The 18,561-nt window shown below is 41.4% G+C and overlaps 1 protein-coding gene across 1 annotated transcript in view; it reads left to right on the top strand.

The window, feature by feature from the left end:
- The window catches only part of LPCAT1 (lysophosphatidylcholine acyltransferase 1), a 162,412-nt gene that overhangs the window by 27,234 nt on the left and 116,617 nt on the right, over positions 1 to 18,561 (top strand). Inside the window, exons 4-5 of the mRNA XM_065398971.1 lie at positions 13,535 to 13,647; positions 18,229 to 18,289. Of these exons, the coding sequence (XP_065255043.1) occupies positions 13,535 to 13,647; positions 18,229 to 18,289 (174 nt within the window). The remainder of the gene's footprint in view (positions 1 to 13,534; positions 13,648 to 18,228; positions 18,290 to 18,561) is intronic.

Below are 18,561 nucleotides of genomic sequence, written 5' to 3'. Positions count from 1 at the left end.
ACCCCTCCCTCCCAGCGTGGCTATTTTCCGGGATGATCCCTTTTAGCAAAGCGCAAACAGCCCAGCATGCCCGGGATCTAATGTGTCGGGGATCACTAAACAGAGAGGATTACTGTTCCCTTACAAAACTTCCCCTGTTTCAACCAGGTGACCATGAATGATATCACTCTCCTGAGGCTGACACAAAAGATAACAACTGAATGTTGTATGAATGCGACCAAAACCCAGGACCATTCGCTGCCATGCTTTGTGCTGCAGTGATTCCAGACCACTTACTACTGGCATGGCATGGTAAAGTGTCCTACTGTGGAGGATGAAATAAAGCAGCCCTCCCCAGAAACCTTCTGCAAAGGCTTTCAGAGTATCTCCAGGAGAGCTTCATGGAGATGTCCCTGGAGGATTCCTGCTCCATCCTCAGACACGTAAACAGACTTTTCCATTAGCTGTACTGGCCGCGAATGCATCCCAATTGTAGTGTCATATTGAGGGATACTTCAGGTACAAGATTGCATGCATCTTTAGAATACCTGATGAAAATAAATATAATTAATAACTACCACATGAAGATTGAATACATAATAAATATTTGCTAGTATGTATCTTATGCCATGCCATGGCATAGGTATCCAAATCAATACTCCACTCATTTACACTGTAAGCAAAAGCTGGTTAGGTTAGATTACTGTTTCGGCTAATGATTAGCTAATAATAATTTATATTTTTAAAAGAGGAGAACTTATGGAAATAACTATCATACTGTGTTGTGTATGATTCTTTGTGTAATCCCTATCAGTGCATTTAACTCCTTCCTGTATCAAAAATACCTGAAAAGTAGTTTGTTTACTTAGTCGTAAATGTCATTTTTACTACAAAATTCAAGTGCATATCATCACGTGACTAGAAGAAGTAGAGAGTATGATCTTCAGCAGATATCATTCCCTGCATCTTCTGATAGTACAGTATTCCAAATTGGGAATGTATTCCATATTTAGTATCTTTTACTTTCTGTTTATTTTTTTAAGTTACAAATGATAACCATTTTTCTTTTTTGTTTTTACTTATCTTAAAGTTCAAAATTCAGTTTGGTAAACATCATTTTCAGATTCAGCCCTTGGTTTTAGGATTAGTTATTTATTTAGTTAAAGTTCTTCTTTAGTTCTCCCCTCCCCCAAATTCACCCATTGGCAACTAAATACTTCCTCTCCACCATCTGGGGCTACTTACGCCTTTGGTGCTGAGGCAAAATCTCTAGACTCTGAGTCCTGTCTATCCTTCTGTGATGTTTCTGTGCCCCTGAATGATGAGCACATCAAGTGCTTTCCTTGTTGATAAAAACCATATCCCAGATCAGTGCTCCATCTGCCAGTCCTCAGAAAGGACATAGATCCAGGGATATTAACCTCCAACTTTTCCTGTTAGAGCATTCGATGGGAGCAGCAGATTCTACAATGAGTGAGATGCAAACAGAAGAGGGACTGTGCTCCTGTGAGCTGGGACTCTGCTCACCTTGAGCCACTGCTACCAGTGATGTGGATGTGGCTCGAGCATCTGCTGTCTTTCCGGACACCTCTAAGCCCAGCACTGGCCCCCAGTACTGCCTTGAGCTTTTCTATCTAGGGCAAAAAGGAGCACAGCTCCAAAACTGACTCCAGGCATCAGTCTCCCTCTCTGACATAGATTGAAAAAAAAAAATTGGTCACCAGGTCCATGACTCTTCTAAAGTCACACCTTCCAAATCAGTCACCAGCTTGGCTCTACAATCACTCCTGAGACCCCCTTACTGAGCATGTCCATAATTATGTTGCCACTAACCATATCAAGGGAAGCTGTCCCACCATTAACCATATCCAGGGAAGCTCTCCTGCTTCAGTACTGATTTCCTCTGTGCCAGTCTTGGTATTGCAACCATTGATACCAATCATAGTGGTACCAACCACATTTTCAATATCAGTGGGTTCTTCTGAGTAGGCAACAAGAATCCTAAATCTAGCACCAATTATGATACCAAAACTCACAATACCAATACCTATAGTACTCTCACTCCTATGGGCATTTTAGTGCCCCCTCATCCTAGAGCACCAGTAACACTGGAGAAATCTGACTCCACTTTGACATCTACTCCATCACCTCTTCCTCCCCCTCACCCCGTTAGGGAGCCATCATCTGAACCCATCCCTTGTTCATCCTCACAGGACCAAGACTGAGATTTCATTCTCTGGCTAGGCTCCCGAGCACAACTAAGCCATCTGATCCAACGTGGGTGACAGGAATAGAGGCCCAAGAGGATGAAGGAGAGGGAAGTGTTGCCTACCAAGAGGAAGATGTCCCTTCTAATCCACCTGCAATTCCCTCACTATCGCTTCCTCCATTCTGGAGGATACTGGAACTCCAACTATCCTTTCCCCTCCAGATGACTTGAAATTCTTCCAAGATCACCTGAGCCATAGTGCTGACACTCTGGACATACAACTCAAAGTTGTCTAAGACAATTGATGACATTTTTTGATCACCTTCATTCTTCTGCAGCTGGCAGACTAGCTATGCCAATCAATGGTGGGTTTGAGCCTGTCAAGGCAAACCCATCCTGTATATCTCCCACAACTAAGGCCATGTCTATACTGCTGCAATCGATGCTCTCTCCCATCAACTCCGGTACTCCAGCTGCCCGAGAAGAGAAGTGTCTCCTGTCGACACAGCACGCTGTACACACCTCGGCTAGTTGACCTATGCTACGTTGACTTCAGTTACATTATTCACGTAACTGAAGTAGTGTAACTTAGGTTGACTTACCGCAGTAATGTAGACAAGGCCTAAGATCAGCATTACCAGCCCTTCCCCCACCCCGCTCACCCAAGAGGCTTCAAATATTTCTACATGAACTAAGTCCTGTGCTGTTAGGTCTTTGCAATACATAAGAGATCTAAACAGCTGGCAGGTCTGAAAATGACATTGTAGGACAAGGACCCCAAAAGGCTGGAACTCTTTGGCTGAAAGGTCTGTTCTTCCACCAGTCTCCAAATGCACATAGTAAATTATCAGGTGCTTCTAGTGAAATGTGACTACCTCCAGTGGGATAAAGTGTCTCAGTTTCTGGACAAGCTGTGAGGCGAAAGAAGAGGTGGAGGCCAATTTGTCAGGACAACTTCGCTTCTATCACGTCTGCCTGTGCTATGCCTACCTCAATTTCCGTGCACAAGTTACCATGATTTCAATACTCTGGCATTTCTAAAGAAGTCTAGATAATAGAAGACCTGACCTTTAAGGGACTGCAGCTATTCCACAGCAAGACAGATAAGGTTGTCCATACTCTGACTCCAGAGCCACTCTGTCTTTGGGCCTCTATATCTTATCTCTAAAACAAAGACATACAAGTGTCAAATGCTCTTCAGACAGCTTGCTTCTCTTACCAACAACAGAAGACATTTGGCCTTCTTGAAAAGGCCTCATTGTTCAAGAAGTTCAGCCTCCATTGGTACTATCCACATGGCATCATCATCCAGGCATCAGGTTTGATGTCTTTTGACAAGAGCACTGTACCAATTCTTGTGGATTCATATACTTTCCTCCCCTCATTTTGAAAATAGCCTTGCCTTTCTTTTGGCACCATGGGCTGGGTCCTGGAGATAATTGACACAGACTATTCTGTGTGATTCCATCTCTACATACTCCCCCACCCACTTCCTCATTCCTTTTCAGGGATCCTTCTCATGAGACATCATTAAGAAAAGCAGACTCCCTATTGCAATGTAAGCAGTAGAAGAGTTGTCGCAGGATGTTTTATTTCCCTTATTTTCTCATCTTGAAAAGGTCTATGCCCCATTCTAAATCTGAGAAGACAAAACAGATTCATCCACCTCAAGTTCAGAATGGTGACCTGAGTCTTTTATTCCCTCCGAGGACCCCCAAAATTGGTTTGTGACACTTGACCTTGAGGACACCTATTTTTACCTGGCAATTCATGCAGCACACAGAAAATACTTGCATTCAGTAGTAGAGAAACAACCATTACCTGTATACATTTCTACCCTTTGGTCTGTCCACAGCACTAAAGGGGTTCGCCAAACAAATGACACTAATGGTTGCTCACTTACGACATTCAAGGCATTGACATACCCCTCCTGACTATTAGCTAATGTGACACTCTGTCTCAAAGTAGTACCGTGGAACCCCCATATTCACCATTGTGATATGACTGATATGTTTTATGCAAAGTTTGCCTTGAGATATCATTTTGTAAGTCTTGATCTGTTGAACAATAATATCCTGTTGGATTTTATGCACTATTGTACGCGAAGTTATGAAGTATTTCTATGTGTTACTGAAATATGTTGTGAGGTTGGGAATACCCACAACCAGCCTTTCAGTTGCAACAAAGGAGGGCTCAGATAGTGTTAATGGCCCATCAAGAAAACAATCCGCTATCCCAGAGGCTCCTTAGAGAAGGCGCACACACACAATGGAGACTGCTTGACTAATGGGGACTCACTGACCCACATGTTCACAGCAAGGATCTTTCTAGCAGCTGGAAGAAGGTATAAAAAGAGAAACAGTGATATCACCACTTGGCCTCTCTACCTCCCTCCCCTCCCCCTGAAATCCCATCTCAATACCTGGAAGAATGTCTGGAGGAAAAAGACTTTGAACTGGGGAGGAATGGTTCCAGCCTGGAAAGGGAGTCCAGTCTGTGTATTGAGGAACAATAACCTGCTTGTACCATCTGTTAGGGTGAGACATTGCTTGATTTAAATCTTGCTTAGTGTGCTAAAGTTAGAATTAGACTGTGAATTTAATTTTGTTTCTTAGGTAACCAACTTTGATCTCTATGCCTGCTAGTTATAATCACGTAATCTATCTTTTTGTAGTTAATAAATCTGTTTTATAGTTTACCTAAAATTGTGTTTTGGTGGAAGTGCTTGGGAAATCTCATCTCAGATTACAAAGGCTGGTGCATGTCCACTTTCCTATGAAGAAGAGGCAAACTAAGGGTATGTCTTCGCTGCCCACCCATCCGGCTGGTAGTGATGGATCCAGTGGAGATTGATTTATCGCGTCTAGTCTAGACGTGATAAATCGGTCCCCGAGCGCTCTCCCATCGACTCCAGTGCCGCAAGAGAGACAGGCAGAGTCGATGGGGGAGCGGCAGCAGTCGACTCACTGTGGTGAAGACACCACGGTAAGTCGATCTAAGTACGTCGACTTCAGCTATGTTATTCACATAGCTGAAGTTGCGTAACTTAGATCGATTTCCCCCCACAGTGTAGACCAGGCCTAAGTAATCAACTTACACTGGTCTGGCTTCTGACCAGTACACGACAGTACAGTTTGGGGGTGCAAGGCTGGGGAGTTGGGGGGGAGGGAAATTGGCTTGAGGCTCTCTATTGATGGTTCATGAGTGGCTGCAAGATCATTCACGTAACACAGTTGGGTGTGTCCCTGCATGTGGATGTCTGTGTAAGTGCAGCGCCTGTTAGGCTTGTAGCTTGACATCAGCATCACAGTGTGAGAGGCAGCCCAGGTTGGTGGAACAGAGGGCATAGTGGTCCCACAGTCCAGGTTGCACCCCGGGGACCCATCACAGAGGTGAGATGACCAGTTCTTTATGCACAGTCCTGACCTCATCCCCCTTGGACTCAAGGCAATTAAAGTTAACTCCAGCGCAAATCCTAAAGTTTACAGGGGTAGTCATGGCCTGAAAATAAGCAAAAGTTTACATCCCTTTGGAAAAGTCTTCAACTACAGCTTCATCTCTAGTCTCCAAAAACAACATCGGGAACTTTCCTCAGATTTCTGGGGCAAAAGAACATAAGAATGACTCTGCTGGGTCAGACTAATGGTCCATCTTGCCCAGTATCCTGTCTTCTGACTGGCCAGTGCGGATGCTTCCAAGGGAACGAACAGCACAGGGCCATTATCAAGTGATCCATACCCTATCATTCATTCCCAGGTCATTGATGGACCTATCCTCCATGAATGTATCTAATTCTTTTTTTTAAACCCAGTTATAGTTTTGACCTTCACAGCATCTCCTAGCAACAAGTTCCCCAAATTAATTGTGCATTGTGTGAAGAAGCACTTCCTTATGTTTGTTTTAAACTTGCTGCCTGTTAATATAATATAACCAGAGGACCCCTGGTTCTTGTGTTGTTTAAACGGGTAAAATAACACTTCCTTTTTCACTTTCTCCATACCATTCATGGTTTTATAGACCTCTCCTACCTTGGTAATCTCTTTTCTAAGATGAACAGTCCCACTCTTTTTAATCTCTCCTTTTATGGAAAACGTTCCATACCCCAGTCATTTTTGTTGCCTTTCTTTGTTGTTCTGTCCAATTCAAATACATCTTTTTTTGAGATGGGGCAACCAGAACCACAGTACAGTAGAACCTCAGAGTTACGAACTGACCAGTCAACCGCACACCTCATTTGGAACTGGAAGTGTGTAATCAGGCAGCAGCAGAGACCGGAAAAAAAAAAAAGGTAAATACAGTATAGTAATGTGTTAAATGTAAGCTATTAAAAAATAAAGGGAAAGCGGCATTTTTTTCTGATCGTAAAGTTTCAAAGCTGTGTTAAGTTAATGTTCTTTCAAAAGTTTACAACTGAACAACTATAACGTTTTGTTCAGAGTTATGAACACTTCAGAGTTACAAACAACCTCCATTCCCAAGGTGTTCGTAACTCAGGTTCTACCCAATTCAAGGTGTGGGCGTACTTTGGATTTATATAATGGCATTATATTTTCTATCTTACTATTCATCCCTTTCCTAAGGGTTCCTAACATTCTGTTAGCTTTTGTGACTGCAGCTGCACATGGAGCACATGTTTTCAGAGAACTATTTATGATAACTACAAGATCTTTCTTGAGTGGTAAGAGCTAATTTAGACCCCATCATTTTGTATGTGTAATTGGGATTATTGTTTCCAATGTGCATTACTTCGCATTTATCAGCATTGAATTTCAACTGCCCTTTTGTTGCCCACTTATCCAGTTTAGTGAGATCTCTTTGTAACACATCAGTCAGCTTTGGACTTAACTGTCTTGAGTAATTTTGTATCATCTGCAAATTTTGCCACCTCACTGTTTACCTCCTTTTCCAGATCACTTATGGCTATGTTGAACAGCACAGGTCCCAGTACAGAGCCTTGGGGGACCCCACTGTTTACCTCTATTCTGAAAACTGAACATTTATTCCTATCCTTTGTTTCCCATCTTTTAACCAGTTACTGATCCATGAAATCACCTTCCTTTTTATCCCATGACTGCTTCGCTTGCTTAAGAGCCTTTGGTCTGGGACCTTGTCAAAGGCTTTCTGGAAGTCCAAGTACACTATATAAACTGGATCACCCTTGTCCACATGCTTATTGACTCCCTCAAAGAAAAAACAACTGCAAGGATTAAGCATTAAGAATAGCTTTGTTGAGGTCCAGCTTAAAGGTTACAAGCAAAAGAAAAAAAACACCTGGGGTTAGCACAGAGGAATCCACAAGCCATAAAGAAATAAACCTAATCGCGTCTTCCTAGATATGTCTTGATCTACTTACATATCTGGGGTTTTAAATGAGTAGTTTCTAAGTATGATACTGAAGATTTTTCATACCTGGCCCAAAGCTTCTTACAGCATAACTGCAGCCCTGTCTGCCTCTTCCCGGAGAACAGCCACAGACAGACAAAAGGGGAGTCGTTTTTCAATTTTAAAAAGTTTTAGCCTTCCCATTGGCTCTTTTGGCCAGGTGTCCACTCACTTCCTTTTACCTATGCATAGCAGTGAAACTTTTTTCTTAACCCTTTACAGATAGAGCAATTAGAGAACAGCCACTAAGAGCGGTTTTATAGCTGCTGGCTGGCTGGGTGACCATAAAAGGGAGCTGCTCCCCCCCCTTCATTTATCACAGATGTGCTATGCTTTTCCTTTCTACCAAAAGACACAAGATCCGATTAAGTGCAGACTGGTGGCTATATTGCAGGAAAAGATATGTTTTCTGGAAGTGCAAGTTTTCAACACTGTGTAACCTCTGAGAACTTGGACAACCAGTTTCAGAAATGCTTGCCACAGACTTCACAAGGGGAAGTCATAAGAGCAGAAGGTGACCACCAGATCATCAAGTGTGACCTCCTGTATAGCACAGGCCATCACCAGCACAGTAAACCCAACAACTGAAAATTAGACCAAAATATTTCTGCACAGAGGAGACTAGACTGTTGTGCCACAGACAGAGAATAGGAGGAACCAAGGAACCTAGATATGAGTCAGTGTGCCCTTGTAGCCAAGAAGGCTAACGGCATTTTGGGCTGTATAAGTAGGGGCATTGCCACCAGATCTAGGGACGTGATCATTCCCCTCTATTCGGCATTGGTGAGGCCTCATATGGAGTACTGTCCAGTTTTGGGCCCCACACTACAAGAAGGATGTGGAAAAATTGGAAAGATTCCAGTGGAGGGCAACAAAAATGATTAGGGGGCTGGAGCACGTGACTTACGAGGAGAGGCTGAGGGAACTGGAATTATTTAGTCTGCAGAAGAGAAGAATGAGGGGGGATTTGACAGCTGCTTTCAACTACCTGAAAGGGGGTTCCGAAGTGGATGGATCTAGACTGTTCTCAGTGGTACCAGATGATAGAATAAGGAGTAATGGTCTCAAGTTGCAGTGGGGGAGGTTTAGGTTGGATATTAGGAAAAACTTTTTCACTAGGAAGGTGGTGAAGCACTGGAATGGCTTACCTAGGGAGGTGGTGGAATCTCCTTCCTTAGAGGTTTTTAAGGTCAGGCTTGATGAAGCCCTGGCTGGGATGATTTAGTTGGGGATTGGTCCTGGTTTGAGCAGGGGGTTGGATTAGATGACCTCCTAAGGTCCCTTCCAACCCTGAGATTCTATGATTCGAAGGTGCACCAGTGTCTAGGGCCCCCGCAATGGCAGGGAAATGATTAAGTGAGATATACCCAGATAATCTTAGCAAGTGATCCACCACCACATACTGCAGAAGAAGGCGAAAATACCCCAAGCTCACTGCCCGTCTGACTTGGAGGAAGATTCAGTTATAAGGCAACTGGAAGGAGTACATATGTGACGATATGTAAGCAAGAGGGGAAAAAGCCAGGAGTCATTCAACCTGGCTGGAAATATCAAATGTTACCAAGTATTCAGCGATTACTGGAGTGTGTGTATATGGAAGAACAGAACACACCAGCTACAGTGACATCGTTGATGGGAGTTTTTGTGAAGCAAGCAGCTATGGAGAGGTACTTCAGCCATCCTAAGAAGGTAAGCAATCATCAGTGGTGACTAGTTAGCATGGAGAGAGAATTCAGAAAGGACAACAGGATGGTATGCTGACCCACTAGAATGAAAATATGAGCTGTAATTGCAAGATTGAATGGGATTATGAAGTCATCTGGCAAGTCTCCACTGGTGTTGATACACATTGGAATCACGTCATCACATGGAGCTTGACACACTATAGAAGATTTCAGAGATCTTGGGAGAGCAGATCATAGAATATCAGGGTTGGAAGGGACCTCAGGAAGTCATCTACTCCAATCCCCTGCTCAAAGCAGGACCAATCCCCAGATAGATTTTTGCCTCAGATCCCTAAATGGCCCCCTCAAGGATCAAACTCACAATCCTGGGTTTAGCAGGCCAATGCTCAAACCACTGAGCTATCCCTCCCCTCTTAAGGTCATCTTATTGAAGAGCCTTCCAGTCTCATGAGAGAGAAGGCAGAAAATATTGGAGGCGAACCATTGGCTGCGTTACTGATGTGAAGCTGAAGGTTTTGGTTTCTTTGACGTATTAGACCAAGTTACAGCAGGATCCGGGATTGTATAAACAGGGTAGGCCTGCATCTCACAAGCATAGTGGCTAATCTTCTCAGTTGGAGATTAGCTGGAGCAGGGAGGGTCCCTCAATGTGAAGGGAGGGTGCTAAGAAGGCATGTGCAGTACAAATTCAGTGTCATGAAAAACTTGAATCAAGGTGGCAAAGAATGTGAACAGAGTAAAATTTTTACTTACTAATTCTAGGGGTCTGGGTAACAAGAAGAACTGGAAATTTTAATTGAAAAGAAATTTGCTATAACTGGCATTACAGAAACCTGGTGCGATAATTTGCATGATTGGAATGTTAAAATTAGTGGTTATATTTTTTTAAGAGGGATAGTATGTGTAAAAAGGCAGTGTGTGGGGTGGGTGGCAATTTACATGAAAGATATCATTACCTGTTTGAGTTCTTGATAACTCTGAACCACAGCATCTTGAAATGCATATTGATCAATGTGGAAACAAAGACCAGAAGGGGGTATTGGTGGGGGTGTGCTAGACCATCAAATCAGAACAGAATGAGTTTCTCCTTAAGCACCCGTCTGTAATGTTTGGAAAGTAATTGTGATATTATGGGGGATTGCTGGAGGTCTCATGCAGACAGTAGTAGAACACCATTAGAATGTCTAAAATGTATAGATAATTTTCTAACCGAAAAGATATTGCACCCAACACAAGGTAGTTCTACTTTGGACCTCATCGTGACACATAAAGGTGAATTAATTGCTGAAATAGATGCTGGTGGTTGCCTAGGGACTAGTGATCATGACCTGATTTAAACTCAATATGGGCAAATGAAGGACCCTCACAACCAATAAAATATGGTTCATTGAAGGTAGCAATTGGAAATAAAACAATATAGAACAATGGGAAACTAGATAGTAATTTATATAAATTAAAAGTTATGAAATATAGAAAATTGATAAGGGAAGACTCATGGCTGACAAGAGCTAAGGACAATGAGTTTTTTAAAAGTATATTAAGAACAAAAGAAATCCTAGTAATGGTAAAGGTCCATTGCTAGATAGAGATGGTAAATTGTTACTAATGATTCAGAAAAGGCAGAAGAGTTCAATAAATTTTCTGTCCTGTACTTGGAAAAAACTAGAATGATATACTCTTTTCATCTGAGAGTGATTTTCCAGTCCATTTGTAACTAAGGAGGATATTAGCATCTATTAAGGCAAAATATTCTTAAATCAGCAGGCCTGAGTATCTTACACCCAACAGCTCTAAAAGAGCTGGCTGAGGAGATCTTTGGCCTGCTGATAATTTTTAATAAATCATGTAATACCAGGGAAATTCCGGAAGACTGGAAGACAGTTAATGTACCAATATTCAAAAAGGCGAGTTGCGTCAGTTAGCTTGACATCAGTTCTGGGCAAATTAATAGAAAAACTGATGTGGAATTCAATTAATAAAGAATTAAAGGATAGGACTATAGTTAAAGCCAGTCAATATGGTTTTATGGAAAATAAGTCTAGTCAAACAAACCTGATTTAATTTTTTGAGGAGATGACAAGTTTGGTTGATGTAAAAGACTTAGATTTTTGAAAGGCATTTGACTAAATACAACATGGCATTCTGATGAATATTAGCACTATACAGTATCAGTAAAGCATATGTTAAGTGGATAAAGAAATGAGTAGCTCACAGATCTCAAAGTAGCTGTCAATGAGGAATCATTGTTGAATGCAGATGTTTCTAGTGGGATTTCACAGGGATCAATATTAGGGCCAGTGGTATTCAACATTTTCATTGATGATTTGGAAATAAAATCACTGCTGATAAAATTTGTGGATGACCAACAGATTGGCAGAATGGTAAATAATGGTGAGACCGGGACAGTCATGCAAAGCAATCTGGATCACTTAATAACCTGAGGCCACCCAAATAAAAATTTTTACTACAAAGTTACATATTTAAGAACAAGGAATTGGGGCCAGAGCTACAGAATGGGGAACTGTATCCTGGAAAGCAGTGACTATGAAAAGGATTTAGGGGTCATAGTGGACATGTAACTCAACACTTTCCCAGTGTGATTCTGTGGCAAAAATGTCTAATGCAAGCCTTGTATGTATAAACGGGAGTAGTGAGTAGTGATATGATTTTTTTACTTCTGTATATGGTGTGGTTAGACCAATTGTGGAATACTGCATACAGTTCTGGTGTCCAATGTTTCAACACCCTTTTAAAAACATGAAGAGGGTGCAGAAAAGAACCCCAAAGTCATTTGAGGGCTGCAGAACAATGCCCTACAGCAGGGGTGCCCATCCTACGGCCTGCAAGCCATACATGGCCCACCAGAGCATTTTCATAAGACCCACAGCCTGCTTCAACACAATGTATTAACAGCCACTTCATTAGCATTTTGTTGTCATGTTTACATCATTTTAATTTACATAACTGTGTAAATAGACAATACTGTACATAGAAACAACCTACCTAAATACATACAAAGCAGGTTGAACTTAAAATATAAATCAATACAGGTGACTTTAAATCTTATTAAAATACATAGAATCTGTTTGGCCCACACAAGGTTGTGCTTAGGTTTATGTGGTCCTCCTGTGTAATAAGGTTGGGCACCACTGCGCAGGAAGAGACTTTGGGAGCTTAATCACTTTAGCTTATCAAAAAGATTAGAAGGTGACTTAATTATCATGTATAAATTCCTTCACAGGAGAAAATACTGGCTTACTAAAGGTCTTTTTAATCTAGCCCAGAAAATCAAATAGATGTGTTGCCTATGGGGAGAAATGCTTCAGCAGCATGTCTTAATGGAGACTTGTAAAGTAGCAACTTGAAGTTCCAAACACCCTTACCAAGCCAGGTTTGGGGTGTGTCTTGTGAATTACTGCACAACAGAAGAAATCCTGCTTTCCAGTAGGATTGTGAGGGGGATCTCAATGAGGGAGATGCTCACAGAGGTTCTCCTCCCAGGAGGAAATGTTCTGGCCCATGGGTGGTCAAACATAACTATTTTGCCGCCCCAAAAAAGTAAGTGTGCATTAAATGATACAGTCAAATTCATATTTTAGAATCACATTCACATAAAGTCTCCTGTTACAAATAAGGTCTTGTTATTACAAGTCTATTACAAGTGCATGTAAAAAATCTAATTTACTTTTCATTATTCATTTTACTCTTTGCATTTCTCTCAGGTTAGGTAATGAAAATGGTTCAAGGATTTGCTTTAATTTTACATTGAAATATTATAATATAAGCCAATCAAAAAGAGTCATTATTTGCTTGTAACAAGGACTCCTGTTCAAAGGATGGCCATGATATAACATTAATTTATTTAGCTTAAGAAAGAAAAGATTTAAGGGTGACTTAATTACAGTCTGTAAGTACCTACATAGGGAACAAATATTTAATAATGGGCTCTTCAGTCTAGCAGTGAAAGGTATAATGTGATCCACTTGCTAGAAATTGAAGCTACACAAATTCAGACTGGAAATAAGGCGTAAAAATTTAATTAACTATTGGAACAATTTACCAAGTCATGGTGGATTCTCCTTCACTGACAATTTTTAAGTCAGATTGGATGTTTTCTCTCAAAGCTATGCTCTAGGAATTATTTTGGGGAAGTTCTGTGGCCCTTTATACAGGAGGTCAGACTAGATGATCACAGTGGTCCCTTCTGTCTTTGAATATTTCATAGATTTCATTGATTTTTAAAGCAGTTCTATGAAAAATTCGTGTTTTTTCTTTTCAGCTTTAATAAAATATATACGACCAGTATTTGTGTCTCGGTCAGACCAGGATTCTCGCAGAAAAACTGTTGAAGAGATAAAGAGACGTGCTCAATCTGATGGCAAATGGCCACAGGTATAGTATAACCTCTTTTATGTGATATTTGACATTTGTTGGCTTTGAGAAGCAAATTTTAGTCTTTTTTTTTTTTTCTTTTTCTCCATAGAGGACACATTAGACCTACATGCTTTTTCTCCATGAATTCAAGATTTAAAATGTTTCTTTGCACAACATATTGCTAGCATGATCTTTAAGTTATATTGTAACAATTTTTAGTCCTTGGAGAAAATTTCCATTGGACCAAAAATGTTAGTAGCATCTGAAGCCTTTAAATTTAATCAGCAGCTGAGGTTCTTGCACTTGAATTTTATAATTGTTATGATATGGTACACTTTTGGGGGGAGGGAGGAAACAGAAAAGGAGGGACGGTTATGACTACTGTATTTCAGCCCTAAACTTTCCAGAAGTATGTGCATTTTTATTTTAAAATTTGAAGCATATTAAAAACTCTCCTGTTTTCTGAAGCTAGCCAGTCTCTGGCTTTAGTCTTAGCACTAGATGTGCATCTATGTAATCCCTTTTCTCAGTAAGTGCACACATTAATAAGTCATATTTGATAAGCATATGTGCCAACATAATCGGGCAAACAAGTAGATTTTAAATAGACATAAATTTCTATTAGAGTAGTTCCTGATTTTGTGCGGTCCCTCAGTGAGAGAGGACTTGGCATGTACTCCCTGTCCTATACCATTAGCACCCACAACAAGGGAGAAGAGCTTGGAGCCTTACAAAGTACCATCACAAAGTACCTGTGCATTAAAAAGTGCATTCCAATTGATATAAAGAGGGTGGGTGTTGGCGGGTGGTCCTTGCCCTTTCTTTTCCCATCCATTGCATTCACATTCAGAAAAACTGAACCAGTTTGGCTCAAACTAAAAAAACAACCCCAAACTCCAAAACCCTATTTTGGGAGAGACAAGGTACCTGAAAGATGAAAATTCGTGAACTGTTGAAAGACCTATAGAATGAAATATTAAGCAATGCAAATTATAGCTCCTCTTAAGCACACCAGGTATAATCCTATAGTCAACATGAATAAGAAACAGAATACGTCAATGGCATAAGATAGTCACTCACCTCTATAAGTGTTTTAAGATTGGGACCTTAATACTTGATCCTTTGCCTTTGCTCAGCAACTCAAGTCAAAATGTAATGTAATGCAATCTTTTTTACTGCTGTGATTAAAATATAAATGGTATAGTTTAAGCAGTGTTTCCCAATCTCTTCAATGCCAAGCTCTGATTCAGGAAAATGAAACTAATTGCACCCGTTGCAACCTCACTGTGTGTTGTTCATAGCCTTCATAGTTTAACTTGCACATCTTCCATGCCCTGTTGGCAAGTCCTTTGTGTCCCCTTCCCTTCTTCCTCCCTCCCCCGTGACATACCTAGGGTACAATGCAGACTGAGTAGCTGTGTCACCCCTGCCCTCTAACCTGGGGTGCCCTTTAAACTGCTTTGCTGCTGTAGCCTTCAGTCAGGACTGCTTGCAAACAGCCTTCAACATGTAAGGCACTCCCAGCTATGTTTGTGTGTGTGCTCCAGCCAGCCCAGCCCCACCTTGGCTATGTTGCAGGGTGACCCCAATGCATCCCAGTCCTAGATTTTTTCCCCAAAATGTATGTCCTGTACCGCCCAGTTCTTTCCTGGACAATACAAACTTATATAAAGTTCCACATTTTATTAATAGAATTGATATGCACACATCTTGTTACCCCAGATGGAGTTTCACAGACACTTCAGTTTAAACACACTAGATAAGATAAAACAAGTTTGTTAACTAAAAAGAGATTTTGAGAGTAAAAATGATGAGGCATTAAAGTCAGAAATGGTTACAAGAAAAATAAAGATAAAGCTTAACTAGTGCCTTATTTAACAAACTACGTTAAGCAAAGTTTATTTCACCACATTCTCTCAGCAGTCTCACTGACCAAACTTCTTATGTCAGTGTTACCAGATTTGCCCGTTACTTTGGGGTACGCTCATTTATTAGGGTTACTCTTCTGGGGGTGGGAGCGGAGGTTCTGTAATTCTATCAATGTTCTGCTTGTGTCACTTGTTTTCATACGAAGCTCTACTTCTCCCTTCTGCAAGTTCCCTCCCAAAGGAGCTATCCTGCAGGACCTAGGTTCCCCAGGGCTGGGTTCCTCCAGGCCCAGAATGACTGACACACACTCTCACTCACACTCAGCGGACTGGGTCAATCAGCACTCCCAAGCTGCCACCCTTATATGCCCCTGGACTCAGCAGGCTAGGTCGAGCACCACTTCCAAGCTGCCACCCTCATATGCCACAGGCACCACACCAGAATAGAGTACGCCTGAGCAGACTAGGTCGAGCAGCACTTCCAAGCTGCCACCCTCATATGCCACAGGTTCAGCACGTCCCTATCCCCACTTTCACATTACAGCTGTTCTGGTAGTAACCCACTTGATGAACAAACCCCACAGGATTTTTGGGCACTACAGGGATCTTCAGCTTGGGTAAGAGGAGCATTGCTGCAGAGCAAATGGGGAAGCCAAAAACACGGGAGGAAGGGAGGGAAGCAACCAGCTTAACCATAAAAGTTATTTATTGCCTGGTAGTAACCATACAAGGAGAGCCAAACAAACAAAACAGTTACAATATTAAATCTAGCTTAAATTTGATTACAAAAGTTAGGTTTAGAAAACTATACCTGATCACTCAAGTCAGGGTTGGAAAGCTATACCTAGAGTAGAAAAAAAAAGATAACGAGAGGGAGGGAGAGTTGGGTTCTCACCACTCCGTGAAGCTTGAACTGGTCGGGATTCCCAGGTGGTGGTGGTAGCTGAAGGTCTGGAGTGCTGGAGTCATGCAGAGCCCACAGCATGATCAGTCAGGAAAAGATGAAGTCCCAATGGAACTGATGCAGATTTTGGATCCAGGCATCAGAACCCTTACTTGAGCGTGAGTAGAGGTTTTTGTAGGGAAACAACAATGATTCAAGGGAGAACTCTAGATTTGTTTATGGGTAAACTGATGGTTCAGAGGAGTATACCAAAGTTGTTTTGTTCAGGCTAGACCATAGGAACTGATCATTCCTGGCTATGGGCAGTGTTCCTTCGAGGGAGTTCACAATGCAATTAGGCAGCTTCAGTATTTTGGATACCAATAAAGGATTTATTACTAGATTTGGTCTGATAACTACTGAGCTGGGTGTCTGCAGGCGTGGGTTCATTAACATCTGGAGCAAAGATTCCCCATCATGCAGTGCTTCCCTGCTTTTCTGGTCCCAGAATTCAGTGTGGTTCTTGCCTTGGAACCTCTGTTCTCCATTCTGTGTGCTAATGGAGATGCCTTCCTGTCCCATCTTCAATGCCGATAAGGCTAGGGGAGTTGCTTTAATCCTGTCACCGTTGTCTGGAGGGGTTTAGGTGTCTCCCCCACTCTTTAAGTCTTTCTTCTGGTCAGTTTTGGTTCAAGCAGAGGCTGGGGTGGGGGGTCCTTCGTGAGTCCGACAGGCTGGATACTGCGCCCTGGTTCCCCAAGAACACAGAACTGATGGGTAACATCGGGACCCCTTCTCCAGTTCAATAGCTGCTTCCTTTGTTCCTTTTGATGTAGTGAATCGAAAGACAGAGAAAGAGGAGGGGTGCCTTGGGGTGTTTATCCCTCATGTTTATAGTATCGGTCCCTTTCTTGGAAAACATTTCCAGCTGAGATTCAGGAGACAGTCTCCATAGGAAAGGATGTTCCCTGCTGCTTTTCCTTACCTGTTGGATCCTATTTTTTGTTTCCCTTCCTGCTTGATGACTTTGTTTACTGCTTAAATGCAAATTAAGCAGATCATACATTCCTTTGTTTGAGACTGACCTGTTTGCCAACCTCAGTTTGGAGCATGTGTTAACACCATACGGTGGAATTGTATAACTTCACATACAATGTTACTACACACATTTTATGAGGACAGTATTGACCAGCAAATTATACGTTTTCAAATGATATCTTAAAAGCATACTTTGTACAAAGATTATTACAGTAGTGTCTAAGGAGCGGACATGGATACATTGTCACCCCTCCCAAATAAAAACCACTTTGGGAAACACTAGTGGTGCATCCTTTCTTACGTGCTCTGAATACTGAAGTAGTTATCAGTGTTGACATTTAAAGTATCGTTGCAAAGTTAGCACCTATTGAAATGAATGTAACAGTTACATTTGAGAACTATTGGTTGTGTTATGCTCTCTTCAAACTCAAGCAGGCCTCTCTCCATCAGTTACACATGGTTCGTGTGTTTTTTTTTTTTTTTTAATGAAACTGAGGATCTGGAAAATAGTTTGGCAGTCTGTTCCCCCTGTTCTCCCACCAGCTAGTCCTTCATGCTACCCTGTGCCATGGAAAACACTGGTTTAAAGAATAAATAAAATATCCTATTCCACAGTTTATGTGCCAGATTCTAAGCAGCTGAAAGTTTTTGTGACTTCAAAAGACCATGCAATCATTTAAACATTTTCTTTAACTTGCTTACTTTTTCTTAAATTACTATAACTCAGATGTGAAGAGTTTTAATATTGGTTTTGAAAAGATGTAAATACAACAAATATTCTGTAACAGTAAATTTTGTTTTTGCTCCAAGATAATGATATTCCCAGAAGGAACTTGCACAAACCGATCTTGTCTAATTACCTTCAAGCCTGGTAGGTATGAAGCATAGCTTTCTTTACAGAATGTTCTCATATTGTATAATTTTTTAAATATATTGGTTGCCATTGTAAGTGGTTTGCAGTTATAGAATTTGAATAAAAAAACTGGTAATGAGGTGCGGTTGAAGTGGAATTTTTTGATCCTATAGATGGACTCTAACTGGAATGTGTATAAGAATCTGAAAGACGAGTGTTTCTCCTACTGAATTTTTGCATTCCTTATGATGCTGGAGCGGTCTTGGCACCCCTCTGAAACATGCAGTCTA

The sequence above is a fragment of the Emys orbicularis genome, chromosome 2, assembly GCF_028017835.1.
Source record: "Emys orbicularis isolate rEmyOrb1 chromosome 2, rEmyOrb1.hap1, whole genome shotgun sequence".
Taxonomy (NCBI): domain Eukaryota; kingdom Metazoa; phylum Chordata; order Testudines; family Emydidae; genus Emys; species Emys orbicularis.
This window is presented reverse-complemented; position numbering and strand designations above follow the sequence as displayed.